General features: G+C 36.3%; 2 protein-coding genes across 2 annotated transcripts in view; both read right to left on the bottom strand.

Annotated features, from left to right (window-relative positions):
- Positions 1-153: 153 nt before the first annotated feature.
- mrpl45 (mitochondrial ribosomal protein L45) lies at positions 154-3,529 on the bottom strand. Its single transcript, XM_058791359.1, has 8 exons — positions 2,727-3,529; positions 2,335-2,506; positions 1,603-1,720; positions 1,416-1,514; positions 1,245-1,293; positions 654-803; positions 408-581; positions 154-332 (listed from the first exon to the last, which is right to left on the bottom strand). Exons 1-8 carry the CDS (start codon positions 2,787-2,789, stop codon positions 234-236), a joined length of 924 nt encoding a protein of 307 aa, XP_058647342.1. The 5' UTR covers positions 2,790-3,529; the 3' UTR covers positions 154-233.
- A 156-nt stretch (positions 3,530-3,685) lies between these two features.
- The window catches only part of npepps (aminopeptidase puromycin sensitive), a 19,647-nt gene continuing 5,796 nt past the window's right edge, over positions 3,686-17,536 (bottom strand). The window contains 18 exon segments of the mRNA XM_058791358.1: positions 3,686-5,009; positions 6,348-6,395; positions 6,520-6,675; positions 7,102-7,209; positions 7,298-7,354; positions 8,317-8,459; positions 11,064-11,283; positions 13,280-13,414; positions 13,539-13,678; positions 13,778-13,841; positions 14,201-14,310; positions 15,398-15,458; positions 15,725-15,829; positions 16,075-16,166; positions 16,169-16,238; positions 16,353-16,467; positions 16,710-16,743; positions 16,829-16,925. Of these exon segments, the coding sequence (XP_058647341.1) occupies positions 4,863-5,009; positions 6,348-6,395; positions 6,520-6,675; positions 7,102-7,209; positions 7,298-7,354; positions 8,317-8,459; positions 11,064-11,283; positions 13,280-13,414; positions 13,539-13,678; positions 13,778-13,841; positions 14,201-14,310; positions 15,398-15,458; positions 15,725-15,829; positions 16,075-16,166; positions 16,169-16,238; positions 16,353-16,467; positions 16,710-16,743; positions 16,829-16,925 (1,902 nt within the window). The 3' untranslated portion in view covers positions 3,686-4,862.

Below are 17,536 nucleotides of genomic sequence, written 5' to 3'. Positions count from 1 at the left end.
TGTTGGTCTTCATCAAGTTCCATGTGTAATGAAAGTAACACCATGTTGATTACCGCGTATAACAAGTCTACATGTGCATGTACAGTTATTTGAGAGTGCCAAATGTGATTTAAAAAAAAAAAGAAGCAACAACCAAAGTTTTTTATAAATACAGCAATATTTATTTTGATTATTGGGAATCAGTCTGTACAGAGTGGACACGTGTTGGATGGAGTAAGGCACCACATTCAGAATTACTTGTACCACTGCACTGCCTTTGGCTTTGGTACCTGGTAATGCAGATCCTCAAAGTCCTCCTCAGGCTTCAGCTTAGGACCAGGAATCATGACAGTCTGTTGAAATCAGATATCAGATGTTAAGTCTTAGTTAAAACATTCCACATTTTCTCCTTGATCCTATTCGTTTACCTTAATAATGGGTTCTTTTGGTGGAGCCCATGCTGGAACAATCTTGCCATGAAGTCTCCAGCGCCCATAGGGGTTGACCAGATGCCTCTCCAGCACTAGGTATTCCAGGACGTCCCTGGGTTCCTCTTCATCCCCAAGCATCAACCGGCCAAAGCGGTCATAGATTGCCAATGTCTGAGAGATGGATTGGTATCATGAGCTCAAAATCTGAGTACTCCCATGCAGTCACACTCTTAATTCACTGACCTGTCTAGAATGCATACGGAGAGTCACCTGACCGTACAGGTTGCCTTTGCTGATCATGTCAGGACACCTTGCATGGACCACCCGCGGCGGCTCCAGTGACTCAATGAAGCGCCAGCGCAGAGTCTTATAACGGTTCCCCTGAACCATCTCCTGCAAAACAGGCACACACACATTGGACAATCTGAAATGGTGAATAAGGACACATTGGAGACCGTGTTATTTCAGTATCACTGAGATACTATTATAGAATTGATTAATATTTTAAATTTAGTTTTCATTTTTAGTTTTTTTTTAAAATTTATTTTAATTTTAGTAATTTTGATTATACATTTTAAATAGTATATCTTTTAGTTTTTATTCATTTTTATTTCAGTCAATGAATTTGAACTAAATGAAAATGAGAAATGTTGCTTTGCCAACTTGCTGAAATAAAATATGTTTAGGAGTTTTTATATTTAACTTCAGTTAAGCTTTACTTCATTTCAAGTATATTTACATAGTTTTGATTGGAGTCTGAAACAAGGCTAAAATAATAAGCTGGATAACTCAATTGTGAATTCTGACAGTTGATTCACATACAGATTTACTTACAGGGTAACACCTCTCTGTCACCAAAGAATGAAGCTTTTCTTTGTTAAATCTGAGAAGAAGGAAAAGAGGACTATTACAAAAACGTGATGTTTATTTATTAATGCAGATCTTGTAAGTGGGAAAAATGGAAAAGCAGTAACTGTTGTTGATCAAACAGGATTTCTTTCTTACTGTGTGAGTGCTGCATGAGCATCTATGAAGATTTGCTGAGCTAGTGCTGGGAACTGTTTAGTGGAGAACTCAGGGTCGTGGTCCTTTATTTTACGAAACCTGGTTAAACAGAAAATAGTACCAATATTACATCAGCATCTGAAGTATGATGTCCACCGAGAGTCACCGAGGCTGCGGTGGTGCTTACGCCAGCTGTGATGCTGCGCTCTGACGCAGCTGTTCTGTGCGCTGCTTCAGACCTTCTTTGGACAGCGTGGAGAGGCGTGCATCTCCTTCAGGAGGAATATACGGATCAAAGATGCCCGCTGGAAAAACAAAGACAAAAAAACAATTCACACATGAAAATGAACCATAATGTGAAAAATAGTTAAACAGGTGATGCTGGTTTTATGCTTTTGAATGATCACCAAAGCTGTTTTTATTTGATTAAAAATACAGAAAAAAAAAAGTAATATTGTGAAATATTATTACAATTTAGTTTTCTATTTTAATATATTTTAAAATGTAAATGATTCCTGTGATGCAAAGCTGAATTTTCAGCATCATTACTCCAGTCTTCAGTGTCACATGATCCTTCAGAAATCATTCTAATATGCTTCTCTGGTGCTCAAGAAACATTTCTGATCTCCATCAACACTGAAAATTGTTTTTGTGGAAACTGTGCTACAAATCATTTAGTGTATGTTTCCCATAATGATCTTAAAAACCCATTGACTGGAAGGTTTATGGTTAAAGGTTGACACTGGTGCAAATTGTGCCAATGTACACATCTTTAAAAAGTATAATTATTATTATTAGTTGCAGTAGTAGTAGCAAATGTATTATTACTGACTAAAGAATGAGCAGGTGAGTCCAGGCTTCGTACTGGAGGAGTTTACATATAAATGTGCAGGCGATGACAGCAGTTTGACATGTGTACCTGTGCATGAGATGTTGATGGCTCTCTCTATGTACTGCTGCCGGACCACCATACCAGCAGCCCGGGCTTTAGTCTCCTGGTCGTTTTGGCTTTTCTGCTTCACATTCCCCGCAGGAGGAATGAAGTAGCGCTTCTTTGTGCGGATCGGAACCAACACCGGCAGGCGCGCGAACTGAATTACACCACAGAGAGATTTTGACAATAAAGGAGTATATATTACATGTATACTTGACCTTAAATGCAAGTGTTGGAAAAGCATGTAAATAAACCCCTGAAGCGTTTATAATATGAACCCAAGCCTCCAGTTGAAGTATATTCACTGAAATTATGCGAGCAGCACTGCACATGCATTTGCGAAAGGCGCCCTGCTGAAGTAAATTTTAATTTCATACCTTTATATTCTGACATGTTGCCGATTGAAGGCATTTCAACGTCCTACATAAGGAGGTCGCCATGTTCTTGCCACTCAGACTCCTTCGTGTAACTGAAAAATAGCTAACATGTGCGAGTCTGTCTTTAGCGCCGCCCACCGGTGGAGAGGAGAGGTACTACAGTCTCTACAGCGATAAAACAAACAAATTATACAGTGTTAAAATAGACGTATAAGACTTGATTCTGAAACCCGATCTGGGTGAATTTAAGTTTTTAAGAATCATTGTATATAGATGCATTCTCAAACAAAATATTTTATACCTGCATCTTCAAAACTACATGATTTTATTATTTCCCATGACAACTGTAAAATTTTAAATTCCAGTTGACTGCATTTGACTGATAAGCAAGCAGCTAACGTGTTAAAGCTGTAAGACGGATGTCTTTTTCAATAGGCTGATAAACGCAAGCAATCCATTGCACATGGTTTCTCTCTTGCATCAGATGTGATTTCCTTTATTGCCTAGTTTCTATGTTGTCTCCGGCAATACTGTAATGAAAATCTTGTGAAATCCAGACCCTCACAATCGTTGATGTTTGAAGTCTGCGGCCATAGTCAAGTCTTAGTATGCAAACCTCAGGCTGCATGGTGCACACAGTGAACACAAGCTCCCAACATCAATCTATTCACACACAGGTAAACGTTCATCAACATCCGCACTTCAGTGTCCCAAAACTGAGCAAAGTCCTGGTCTTTCCTCCCACTGTACCTGCTGCACATGATTAAAATCATTATTTACAAGTATACCCATAAGTGATATGTTTCTGAAACACTCATTTGAACTGCTTGAACCTCTATAGCATAGTCTACATTTAAGGGATACATGTTCATCTGTATATAGTTTACAAAATGCACACAAATATAAGAGCATGAAGAGTCATACCTCACATGTACAAATCCAACACAGCATTCCCACAATACAGTTGTGCCCATCGTTTATCTTTTTTTTTTCTCATCTTCTTTAATGAACATCAATCGTATTTTAAACAAAAGCACATGTCAGGGAAAGATTTGGACAGAATTTGATGATCATGAACTCTGTGTATGTTGGTTTGCTGATCAACAACGCTAATATGAGCCCATTGCATCTCAGCTGGTCAGCGAATAATCAATTACGCAAATCAGGTTCACCAATTTAAGGCCTTGGAGTTTGAAAAATCATGATTTTTTGGGGGGGTCCCAGACTAGTCCCGAATGCTATTTTTGATTTCAGCAACACTAAAATAATAATTTTATAAAATCTTTGTATTATCACGGCCCATGCTAATGACACTGTTGTAATTTATAATCCATTGTGTTCATTTCTTTCGCGGTTTCTGGAGGTACAAACCAACGGAAGTGCTGCAGAAAAGATGATAGTGACGTACAGGAGACAAGGGCAAAGATCAGAGATCATACATATGTATATATAATCACATTTGAGAATAATTGAAGGTCTCAGAACTAATGCTCGCAGTTTACAATATACACACAGTACCATGCTTATGCGTCTTCAGTCCTAACCGTTACTAACGATGGGATTCAGAGCCGTTACCGTAGAGTCTGTTCAGTCACCAATGCATCCCAACCTTTAACCCCCATTCTGCCCAGTCACGCCGCCAAGGATTATGGGTAAAACGCGTATATAGCCATTATTAATAAAACAGGAGGAGATCGTCGTTTGTACAGAACAAATGAAAACACAAATTTAAAACTGAGCATATCAACGTCATGCTTGCTTTTTTTTTTCTCTATCTGTGAATGTAAGGAAGGAGAGATGATTGCGTAATAATACCACTGTATGAGAGGAGCGCCATACTGAGGGAACCACATGTGTGCATGCATTACCAGCTCATAATAAAATAACATGAAGAATCTCTTGCGTTCAGTCACAGCTCTGCTCGAGTGCACTTGTGCCTCCCGCTGGCAGAATGGGGAACTACGTCACACTCAAGAGTGAATAACGTTTCCTAGTCTCGCTTCTCTTTATAGACTCTTGGGTAATTCTTATGATGGAGTTGCAGTTTTGTAATCGTTTCTGTTTTCGCTGAAGATAGCCAGATGATGCTCATTTGGGAGTGAGTGAGCAGGTCAGGGAGGGGTCAGAGTTCAGAGGTCAGACGGGGGGCGCTTTCCGCTGCAGCAGGTACTGGTGGATGTCGTCTGCGTCTCTCTTGAGCCAGGTGGCGTTCAGGAGAATGTTCTCGCAGCACTGCTGTACCGTGCGCTCGGCTGCTGGCGCGTGATGACTTTCAAAGAAACTCTGAAAGCAGAGACACCACAAACACTTCAGTTCAGAAAAGCAACCTGCGCTGGTTATCGGCCTCTTTTCATACTGTATCACAATACATTTTATCTTGATTTTGAACAGGGTATCTATTGCTCCATCATCTGAAACCAAACAAACTTCCTGGTTGAAATGTTTGCTTGCATTATATTTAAAAAAAAAAAAAAAGTAGTAGTAAAAACAGGAATATTTCAAAATATCATTTAAAATAAGCATTTTTATTTTAATGTATTTTAAAATGTCATTTATTTCTACAATTCTGCAGATTCTTTGATGGAAAGAAAGTTAAAATGAACAGCGATTATTTAAAATAGAACAGAATTTTGTAACTTCATTAATGTGTTTATGGTCACTTTCGATCAATTTAAAGCATCCTTGCCCAATAATTTCCATTAAACCCTAAATATTTGAATGCTACTAATGTATATTCATTTTTTTTAATAAATTCAACAAAATTTAGACTGATTGACTAATGAATCATTAACATGTCCCACTTACTCACCAAACAAAAAAATAAAGTTTTCTAGAACAAGAATTACTCTAACCAAGTGCAATATTTACTCTATGAAATATTTTAAAGCAGAAAATAGCACAAAACAAACATATTACAGAATATAATAAAAACGAATACACCAATATTAAACAAATATAAATATATTTAAAATTTATGTTAAACAATATGATTATAATTTCTATTTTTGGCAACATTGACAGGTTTGATGCGACTCACCCAATGAGACTTTACTAATGTTTCTTTCTGTAAATACCTCTTTTTACCGCAAGAGTCACACATTAAGTACAACTCAAGCATCAGTTTTTATGTTCTTATGAGACTGTATATTAATTTTCACTCTTATTTGCATACATTATATTAACAGATTTGTTCATGTACAGGATCTACACTTTTTTTTTTTTTTTTTAAACAATGAATTTACATTATCTTTCCATTATTTATGATAACTGTACAAGGACTTTTATAACTCATTCATATTAAGACTGATTCACTAACAAATAATTGCGATTAGCGAATCGGTTCCACTACTTTACTGAAAAGAATCAATTCAAATGAAAAATTAGCTTACATTGTTATGGATTTTACTCAACCTAAGTGCAATATATAGTCTTTGTAATATTTCAAAGCAGAACATAACTGGAAAATGCATTTCCTTTCAATTTACACACCTAGAATTAAACTGCTGGTTTCGTCTGGCCAGAGGAGAATGGCACACTATTTCAACACACTGTTTAATATGTAAATAACAGTAACTTGACTTGACTTTAGACAACACTGCTTATAAGTGACATGATGCTCACCTTAACTTCAGCAGCCATTTTATCTATTGCAAACCCATCCACTGTCAGCTGCAGTGAAGAAACAAAACGAAAAACAGATATTCATGATACATAATAAATTAGGTCTAATACTGTATTTCCCATCTTAATTTACAGACTGTTGAATTCTATTTGTGTACTGCACTTGTTTCACCTTGATGAGTCTTGATATGAGGAAGCCGCCCTGGTAACGGTTATGAAGTTCTTCCCAGTTGTCCCTAACAAATTTCCATGCAGCTTTGCGCCCCTGTTTGCTGCTTCCAGCTACGCCCCCGATTACAGACACGGTGTCCTGGGGACGAACCTCCTCCTAAAAATACCACAGCCACACTCAGCGCGACTGTTCACACTTCTGGAGATTTTTAATTCCCACAGACTCAGATTAGAGCGTGTCAGATCAGATTGGATTTCTTGTGAGAATGTTAGCCTAATTCAAAGATGAAATGGTGCTTTATTGATCTCTTGAGGAAAACTGATGCATTGCAGCTTTAAACATGAATCAGAGGGACTAAATAATAGTGGTCCTTCAATACATAAAATATCATGAATTCAACAATAATTCGGGGATATGTAATTGACAGGCATGGCACGATTCACCCCAAAAGACCTGACTGTTTGGTGCCATTCTCTTTATCCGTTCAAACATTTCACACTCTTGCAAAGTGTGGTTCTGGTGCTTTAAATTTTTCCAGTCTGACCTATTTTCTTCAGTAAGTGTGTGCGTGTATTTGCGTACCGACAGGGCAAAGTTAAGCACTCTCTGGATGAGGTCAGGAGCGGGAATGGCTCCCAGCACTCTCTCGATGCGGTTCTTCTCCTCCTGCATGTCTGCCTGCTTGTGAAGCTGAATACAGAACATGAGAGATGCATTTTATTTGTCTGCACCTTTAAGGCTGTCGCTGTGTAATGTTCAGACACGTGTCAACTGTCACCTTGAGCATGGTGTCAAGTGTTGTGCTGTCTCCGTGCTTCAGAACTGTTAGGTATACCTAAAGGGATGCAAAAAAAACGCCTACATTTACAGGGACATGTTGAGCCAGTATTAATAAAAACAATACAGGAACACCATTTGAAAAATCAGCTGATAGACTAAAACTACTAAGGTGTACGTAATAGTACTAATGATGCACCAGGATAAAAAATTTAAAATTCAGGATGCACTTGGCGGAGAACTGTAATTATTAATAATAATTAACTGTGTTAATATAAAAAAAAAAACAATAAAACTGAAAATAAATTTTATCTAATAATCAATTAATCATGTTTCTACTCCAATTCCTTGTTGAAATATAAACATTAAAACGGTGACTTGCATAACTTTTCATGACAGATTTACTCAAACATTAAATAATAAAGACAACAAGTTAAGTAAAAATACAATAAATGTAAAATACAGTGCATATATTTAGCAAAATACTTCTTTCTAGAGTTTTCTTTTTCTAGTTGACTATCGATTTGGACATCATGGACATACAATGGCTTTCCTCCTTACAAGATGGTTGATGTTGTCCTGCGTTTGAAACGCTTGAACAAACGCTTGAACAACTGCATGAGACTTGATACATTTCAGTAAGTATTACGGTTTCATTTAACATACCTTATGATGTTCATTCATGTTTATTTTGTGCTATAACTAGTAATAAAGATGAGACTATCAGTACATGTGTATAATTAAACCGCATCAAAACAACAATCAGTTCACATTAAACAGCATCAAAACAACGTTACTGTTTGTATTTTGAGATAATATTGACAGAATTTTAAATCTGAGACTTTGTTGCATATTCAATCTTGATCTTGGGATTTAAGAATCCAGATCAGTGTCGACTAAAATAAAACAGACACTAACACGCACCATCTATTCAATTAATTTCAGACAAAATTTTGGTGCATCACTAGCACACTTATGCAAATGTGTCTGTATTATGGCCAGAAATGCAAGACGACTCACTGGACTCCTGAGGTCTGCAGGCAGGATCTGTTTACCCTCCACATGCTCTTTGAATCTCCGCCGAGCCTCCTCTAGTGTGGCCTTATGCCCCGCTTTACCCAGCTTCCCCAGCACCAGACCCCGCAGAAGGGCGTCCAAATGCCCTGAATAAGACACAGGGGAGAGGGGCAACCAACAAAAGAACACTTCATTTGAATGTCTTTTGACAAAAGAATGAGAACTAATCAAACATAAACCATTGAGCTAAAACAGAACAGCGTTAATGGAGATATATGTACAATGCAAACAAAAGATTTTATTAAGTTATTTGGGTCAACTATTCCTTTAAGCGTTTCACTGAAACGAAATATACATCTTCTTGCATGTCATATGAGGGGCTGTATATATACGTGTTGTAACACAAAATGAAATAAATGAAAAATTTCCCATTAGTTTGTGGTTCATTATTAATTTGAATGAAAAACACAATAACAATAAAACAAAGACAAACTTAACTTATATTAAAAAGGGAAATATGGCTAAATAGGCACTTTTGCCTTTCGCTTTGACACCAAATCCTCAGTCATCTCTCCTTACTCTATTCACATAAGTGAAATCTGACTCTTGCTGCTAATGCTGTATGGAGGTAAATGATTTCCGTTTATATTGAAGCATCCATTATCAAACTAAATGTTTTTTTTTTTAATAATTTAATAAGTAAAATGACGGTGGAGGCGGTGAGCAGTTAATGGACAATGAACACTGTAACATCGATAACAACGACTACCAAGGCACGCTTACTTGAAATTTCAAGGAATTATTTTATATTTATATTAGTGCTGTCAATCGATTAAAAAAAGTACTAATTAAATCGCACATTTTTCTGAAATTAATCGCGATTAATTCCACCTAACATTAGAGTTTTTAAATATACTTCTATATTGCGATAATTTCACATTCAATATTCAAATTAATGTACAAACACAAAGACAGTATGTTTTTTATTATTTGTTTAATGGCATCTTTATTTTTATGACTGAAGGCCAGTATCACTGACACCAATACTGATTTCTCTATAAAATAACCCCCCCCCCCCCAATATTTAACCATTGACTAATAGCCATTCAACGTTACAGTATAATTGAGAGCTATCAATTTAAAAATTTATTAGACTTTAAAAAAATTACTTCTAATTTAAGTGAACTTAAAACGATCTTCACATAAACCCATTATAATAAATGTCATATTTACCTGTGCCCTTCAGCAGAAATATACAGAAATTGAAATTATCAAACACTAAATTCTAAATGAATCCTTAAAGCTATAAAAGTTCTTTTTTCCCTCTTTTTTTTCTTTGTCCTTTGATTAATAGACATCACAGCAGCTGGTTATTAGGTTGTTTTTGGCTGTTATTTCTTTAAGAGCTGTCGCTGCTGAACATGACGCGGATCTGACACACATCATATTTTCTCTCAGCTCTCTTCACCTTTTCTGACCCACTTCAGGTCTTAAAGTCTCTATTAATGAGTTGACGAGTTGAATCAGGTGTGTTAGATGAGTGAGACAGTGCTAGGATGCTCCAGGACAGTTTTGAAAACCATTTCAGAGACATGTTCTTAAATGTGACTCATATAAAATATATTACATGCATGCACAGTTTTAAGGCAGCTTTAATAGCCTTTTTGGTAACTTCATGACTTAACTGACAAAAGACATTGCATGCTTGTAGTTTATTTCGCGCTTTGATATGAAAGGATACAGGCTAAAGCACGCCGGTGTCTTTGTGTGTGCGATTGAAGATCACGCGCTACGAGTACAGTACCGTACTGCCGCTGAAGTGAAGTGGAGCGCACGTATGAAACGTCTCCTGTTTGATGTGGTCGTAAAGACGTTCTGTGACTAAATAAATGCACTTCTTGTCAAGAGAAAAAGTGACAGAAGGAGCAGCCCCGCCCCTGCATTAATTGCATTCAATATTTTTAACGCGTTAAACTGAAAAAAATTTACACCACTAATTTATATTTTACATTTAAATAAGAAATACTTGAAAGCTACGTCATTTTTTACATTTATATATACATTCATGAATAATACCTTTACATTTATTTATATTTAATGAATATTTACACAAATTTAACTTATTCAAATAATGAGTCTAAATCAATAACACTTGTTTTTGACTTAGTACCCAAATTGGTTTCGAAAATGCAAAGCGCAATATCACTTTTCCTTCTATCTACCACAGAAACTTTTGTATTGTGTTAACCCTCACCATATATTAAAAACCTAAAAAATGCCTTGTGAAATCTCCATGATATAACATTTATATATCAACTCCCTTTCAGTTTTTAACAACTTGCCAGGAGCGCTGTCACTCATTGCACTTAGCCTATCATAACCAAGGTCATTTACATAGAGAACATACAAAAAAAACAGACTGTTTAAATTGAAGAAACCGAGAAATTGGTGATGTGAAAATAAATTCAGACTGTTTTTGTGCAACAAACCTAGACTGTTAAGTAGAGTGCAGAGAAAAGTGCAGAATATGACACCTTTAAAGGGATAGTTCACCCAAAAATGACAATTGTCAATTTTCTCACCCAGAATTATGACTTTATGTGTGTTTGTTTATATAATGAAAGTTAATGGCCTCTTCAAAATATCATCTTTTATGTTCCACAGGTGAAAGAAAGTTCAGGTTTGGAATGACATGAGGGTGAATATTTAATGACACACAATGTTCATATGCCTTGAGTTCTGGCTCTCACCCTCTCCGGTTTTACTGTCCCAGCCCAGCTTCATGCCGATAGGGGTGAAGAGATCTCGGATGAACTCCTGGATGTCCTCGTGGAAGTCAGTGTGTGAGAGCAGACAGGACAGAACACCCAGATTACAGCTCAGGTCACTCCACACCGTGTAGTTTGGCTCATTCACAAATGCTTCCATCACCTTCAACACCTCCACAGTACTGATCATACCTGCTCGAGCCTGAGGGCATGACAGAGAGAAAGAGACAGCACAACACTATTAAAAACAGACAGTGGCAATGGACGGAGAGAAGAATCCGAAACGAATAATGATATTGCTGAAATTGCTTTTCTTTTCAGCAACACCGAACACAAAGATTTGGAAAAAAAAAAAAGATTTGTAGCATACAAAAAAGCTTAGGGACACAACAACACTAAATCACTAAAACACACACAAGCACACAGTATACTTAAAATATACTTTTTTTATACTTAAAAAAAAAAAAAAAAAAAAAAAGAATACATTTAAAGGGATAGTTCACCCAAAAATGAAAATTCTGTCATCATTCTGTCTTGGCCTCAAGTTGTCCCAAACTCGTTTCTTTCTTCTGCTGAACATTCAAGATTTGCGAGTAACCAAACAGTTGCTGGTCCCCATTGATTTCCATAGTATGTCAATGGGGACCAGCAGAAGAAAGAAACTCATACAGGTTTGGAACTTGAGGGAGTAAATGATGACAGAATTAAAATTTTTAAGTGAACTATCCCTTTAATTAGATTTTTTTTGGTGCTATATATAAATAACTAATATTTCATTATTATTAAAAAACAACAACAACAGAAGTAGGGCTGTGCGATATGACGATATATATCGGATGGACGAAATAAAAAGTCTATCGTTTCATATGTTCTATCGTTTATTTCGTGGTGTCGCAAAATACATTGTTTACAGTAATACTTTTTAATCATTTGGATGAGTGCAATCTTTACACACCACCACGGGGCGTGAAGGGGAGACGGAACCAGGTGGAGAACGACCAGAACAAAACGAGGAGCTGTTCCTAAACGAGGGACTACATCTTTAGCATGGGCGCGTGTTTTTAAGCACTGCAGTTTTAAAACAACCGATTTTAAGCCGTTGAAACACAAACAACAGTATGCGTGCGCCGTCTCTGTTTCTGTGTGAGAGGACCGCGCTTTTTTTTCTTTCTTTTTTTTTGCCGCTTTATTGACTTTAAACGATTACATAAACACACTCAGAATCCCCGTCTTGGCAAGTATCCTCATAAAGACAGCGATTTAGGTCTTAAGAGAGAGGAAACAGCTAAAAGAGAAAACGCATATGTAACAGTATATTGGATCCGGACTTCGGTCTTATATTCGTTCTGTCTGCCATTCATATAAATCACAGCACATTGCTAGAAAATCTCTCACTGCTCTTGACTAAATCACTTTTGTAACTTTAATAAGAAGAAATAATAATAAAAAATAATGATATATATATATATATATATATATATGTATAGAATCTATACATAATACACGTCTTAATTATATCTATCATAGATAGATAGATATAATTAACACAGTGAAGACTAATTAATTCACACAATGTATGTAGCGTTTCTTATTTATTGTATTTTTTTGTCCTATTGCTTGAAATTAGTTTCTTATACTTATTTCATCACTGACTGTTTATTTATCTTCAGTGAGCTTGAGTTTTTTTTTTTTTTTTAGGCTTGTATTAGTTTGATATTGACATTGGTGACAAGGATTATGAAAATTCTATGGTATCAAAGATTTTAATATAATAAAAACCTTTTTAAAAAAAAAAAACGACTATATTGTGATATATATCATTATCGTGATATAAAATTAGTCATATCGTGATATAAGATTTTGGTCATATCGCCCACCCCTAAACAGAAGTTATCCAACGGATACTGAAAACTTCCTCTATGCTTCTTCTATTTTAGCAAATTGCCAACTTAACATTTCTCAGTATCTACTACAGAGGTTTGCTAACAAAGTCTTTTTTTTTTGTTGGTGCTGAAGTTACAAAACCCACATGATTTGATTCATAATTTATAATGTATTAGTCAGGCCTGGAGGCTTGAAAGAACCTGACTTCCATAAGTCTTTGTAACTTGACACTTCACTCAAGTCTTAATACTTGAGACTTGAGCCTCTACTCTGACTTGCAAAACACTGATTCAGACTGATGTGTGGCATCTCACCAGGGAGAAGAGGTCGTTTTGCAGACCCAGACGGTCCACAGGCAGCAGTGTGAGGTCTCTGATACCAGGCAGCAAACTTTCCAGCATCACTGAGCTGTACTGGATCCTGTAGAATCCCACGGTACCTGGATTAATCTGCATGTGGAAGAAGACAACGTGATTTTATAAATGCACAATCTTTGAAGCCCTTCCAATTTTCACTGATATTTGAATTATAAATAGCCTTTTCCATAAAATATATGAACTGCAGCAATCTGACCTTTATCCAATGGTCAGGTGCAACGTTGGTGATATTAATTGTGGTTTCAGGCTGGTCCAACAGAACCTTCATCTTGGTGCAGCTTGGGTCCTCACTGGTGCAGATACTGATAGGAACCATCCAATTGGGGCAGTTCTCATCTAGAACATAAAAACAGATATTAGAGTATAGAAAAAGACAAAGAAACAAATTGTTAAAGTCACAGGCTTTAATAGTTTAACTGCTTTTTTTGCATGTACCATTACGTGGTCCACTAGCACAGAACTTCTTCTGAGAGATTTTCAGCACACGGTCACTGCCATGCTGGAGGGGAAAAAAAAAACCCAAACCAATTATTTCAGCTCTGATTAAATCTTGTATTGCCAAGACAACAGTTGTTATTACCAGATGCTCCCTGAGAAGCTCATAGTCCATCTCAGCAAGACTTCTCAATACCCGAGGGGTATTTAAATTATATTTGAAACTATATTTGAAAAAACATCCAGAAAAAAAAAAAGTGTATGTATGTATGTATGTGTATATATTTTTTTAGTTAGTTTAGTTTTTAGATTAGCGTATTTTTTTTTCTCTGAATGTTTATATATAGACAATCCCACAGTGCTGGATCAGATCAAAACAAAACCAAACCTTGATGTCCATGAGAATGAGTTTGTAACCGTTACCTGCTCTTGATCCACTACTATAATAGGGAATCCCATTTGTTTGGTCCAGGAATTCATCACTGCAGCTATAGGCTTCCCACTTGCTTGCTCCAAACACTCCCATAGGTCCTCTGGGATAGAGAAAGAGAGAACATCACACCCTTTATTTCTGACTACACAACAATTAACAAAGCATAATAACAACACTGCTGCATGATCACACACACGCCCACAACACTCCCGCCAAATACTATGTCATGTCAGAATTACAAAGTAACACACTATGTAATTACTACAGCTGTAATGACTGTTGTTTGGATCAGATCGTGGGCAACAAGCAATGCTTAATCATTTCCTTATGGAGCCACTTTCCTACATACAAGTGAAAATTAATGTTTTTTTCCTTTTACAATTCACTGTGCTCTCTTCAAACTCCAGGTGTGTAGATTCATACGAATTCGAACTTTTCAACAAAATGGTCCGGACTTCAAAAATAAAAAAACAAAGAACAGATATTGAGCACACCATTTCGTTCTATTGAGACTAAATGTTTTTAAATTATAATATATAATTTCTAATACTGTATTATAATGTTTAAAGTTTGAAAACAACATAAAATGCAGATGAAGATCAAGCTAAACACTAGATTTTAGAAACATCATCCCACATTTAGGTCACTGTCCATAACACAGAAAGCTTTCCATAGTTCAAGATAACTGCTAGGACTGTCACAATTATCAGTTTATACTGATGAGTATTTGTCATAAAAATAATTATGATTTATGACTTAATTGAGCTTTGTTCATGTCAAATACAGTCTAAGCCTTTAACACAGCTTTTGAGAAGTCTTTTATTCATATTTCATGTCATGATGAAACGGAAGTTGCAACAGATGTTTTCTTCTGTAATGTAACGTACATCTGAGTGTAACAGACTAATAAAAAAGAACAAACATAGGATGGGCTATATTTTTTGTTTGGTTGTTTTTTTAAACACCTTATTTGGCTAATAAATCCCTATTTGAGTAAGAAACCATAAGACACCGAAAAATTCTACAACTAAATTTGGCTGTCAAATAATTGTGAAAAGGTGGTTATATTACAATCATTATAAGATTATCTTGGGTTTACAAGATTATTAGGCTGTTTAGTCATCAAGATAACAATTATTAGAGGGTCAGAGCTTAATCTACACAAAGATTGTGGCGTGTTAACTTACCAGTAGATGCATTTTTGTGCTGGAACTTCAAAAGGTAAGCGTTCATTCCCTTTCTAAAATCCTAGAATAAAGGTCATTCAATCAGACATAATTCAAAACCAAAGATCCAAACGTAACTGTAAATTCATCTAAAAGTCAGTATTAACAAGGGCTGCTCACAACAATTAACAAAAATCATCTGTCAAATTAAAAAAGCCAGAATGTCACTGACTCCAGCACAATAGACAGATGTGCACACATACTCCTGGAGGACCCACACTGACCACCTGTCTGACAGATTTACGTTGGGAATGTCTCTCTGTAGCCAGCTGAACATGACCCTCTCACCTCATCGCCGATGTAGTTATGCAGCATGCGAATGACAGAGGCCCCTTTGCTGTATGATATGGCATCAAATATTTCATCCACTTCTGAAGGGTGTCCGACATCAACCTACGATTCAAAACACACACGCGCGCTCTGAAACATGACTCGGAGATCAATATTTCATCAGGCTAAATTGGGGTGTGGAATTTAAATGCTGTAAGTGATACGGCTGAGCAGACAAACAGACTGACAAACAAAGTGCAAATCAAAACTTCCTGCAATCCACACAAACTCTTAAAAGCAACAAACAAAGCAGGCGCACACTGGGAGATCTGAGAGGAATGAGAAAGATACACTCATCCGTTGCAGACCTCGATAGGGTGGCTGTTATCTAACGCATCCAGGTCCAGAGCCCGAGTGTAGTCGGCAGACACAAACTGGGTCCAGATGTCGTACTCAGGAAACAGTGGTCCACACAAAGGTACTCGATCCAAGACGCAAAGCCTTCGTTTAGCCACAAATGAGTCCACCATTCCTGCAGCAACAGACATTTTTTCAGCACCCAGAATAACACAGTTATATTCAAATACCACAGTGACCTAGAAAAACTATGTGGCGTACCTACCACACTGAACATCTGAACACTCACCATAGTAACCAGGTTCCCAAACCACTGATGTGCCAGCTCGTGTCCGACTACCAGGGCGACCCACTGCCGGGACGATGCACACGAGTTCTTTGGGTCAATCAGCAGAGCCGTCTCCCTGTGATGGGATGATCGCGAGATTTTAAAAGAGGAAATAAAAAAATGCATAAGAACAGAACCCAGAACATAACGTGGCTCATATTGTTCAGGTATGGCTGGGGATTAACATGCTACCAAGACAGATGAAATATTAATGAAGTTCCCCTGAACAAACGCTTTCAAAAAGCACAAGGTTCTGGGTTTCCGTGATGATTTATCAAGTCTCAGCTTTGCTATTTAATCATTTCATTTAAAAGTCACCTGTAAGTAACAAGGCCCCAGTTTTCCATGGCACCTACAGGACGCAAGAGCACCAAAAGTTAAAACTAAATATAACAATGTCTATGAGATGTTTAATATTTAATGAAAATGATACAAACCAGCAGCAAAATCAGCAATAGCAATTAGATCAATTTTAGGCAACGGATAAGGAACACTGAAATAGTCTTTGTAGAATGGAAGGGTCTTTGTAGCAACCTGGAAAAAATAAAAATGTTTCTCACAGGATGATACTTTGACAACGAAAGTGTTATTATAATCACAGCTAGCATTAAGTAAATCATTGATTTTTTTTATTTGTACATTATAATGCTGTGACGTTATTTATTGTAGCACTTTATTTTTAATATCACACTTATCAATAATAGTCCATAATAACATTAATAATATTTATAAAAATAATAATGTTTTAAATACACTACAGTTCACAAGTTTGGGGTCAGTAAATTCTCTTATGCTCACCAAGGCTGATTTACTAGATCAAAAATACAGTAAAACACTGCAAAATATTTACATTTAAAACAAAAATGTTCTATTATTGATGTTAATACATTTCTCCAAAACCATAATACATTTTGTCCGGGTTCTTTGAAGAATAGAAAATACAAAATAAATAAATAAATAACAATTTTAAGCTCTTTACAGTCATTTGCTCAATTCACTGTGTCCTTAATCATTTATTTTTCATATATTTTTAAATTGAATCAGATGTTTAAAAATATACATTTTATTATATTATTTATGTAGGGACTACAGTATTATACAGATCTGTAAAAACCAATTTGAGCTTGACATGCCAAAAAATGAAA

The sequence above is a fragment of the Onychostoma macrolepis genome, chromosome 11 (assembly GCF_012432095.1).
Source record: "Onychostoma macrolepis isolate SWU-2019 chromosome 11, ASM1243209v1, whole genome shotgun sequence".
In the NCBI taxonomy this organism is placed as follows: Eukaryota; Metazoa; Chordata; class Actinopteri; order Cypriniformes; family Cyprinidae; genus Onychostoma; species Onychostoma macrolepis.
The sequence above is the reverse complement of the archived record's forward strand: the minus strand, read 5'-3'. Positions and strand labels throughout refer to the sequence as shown.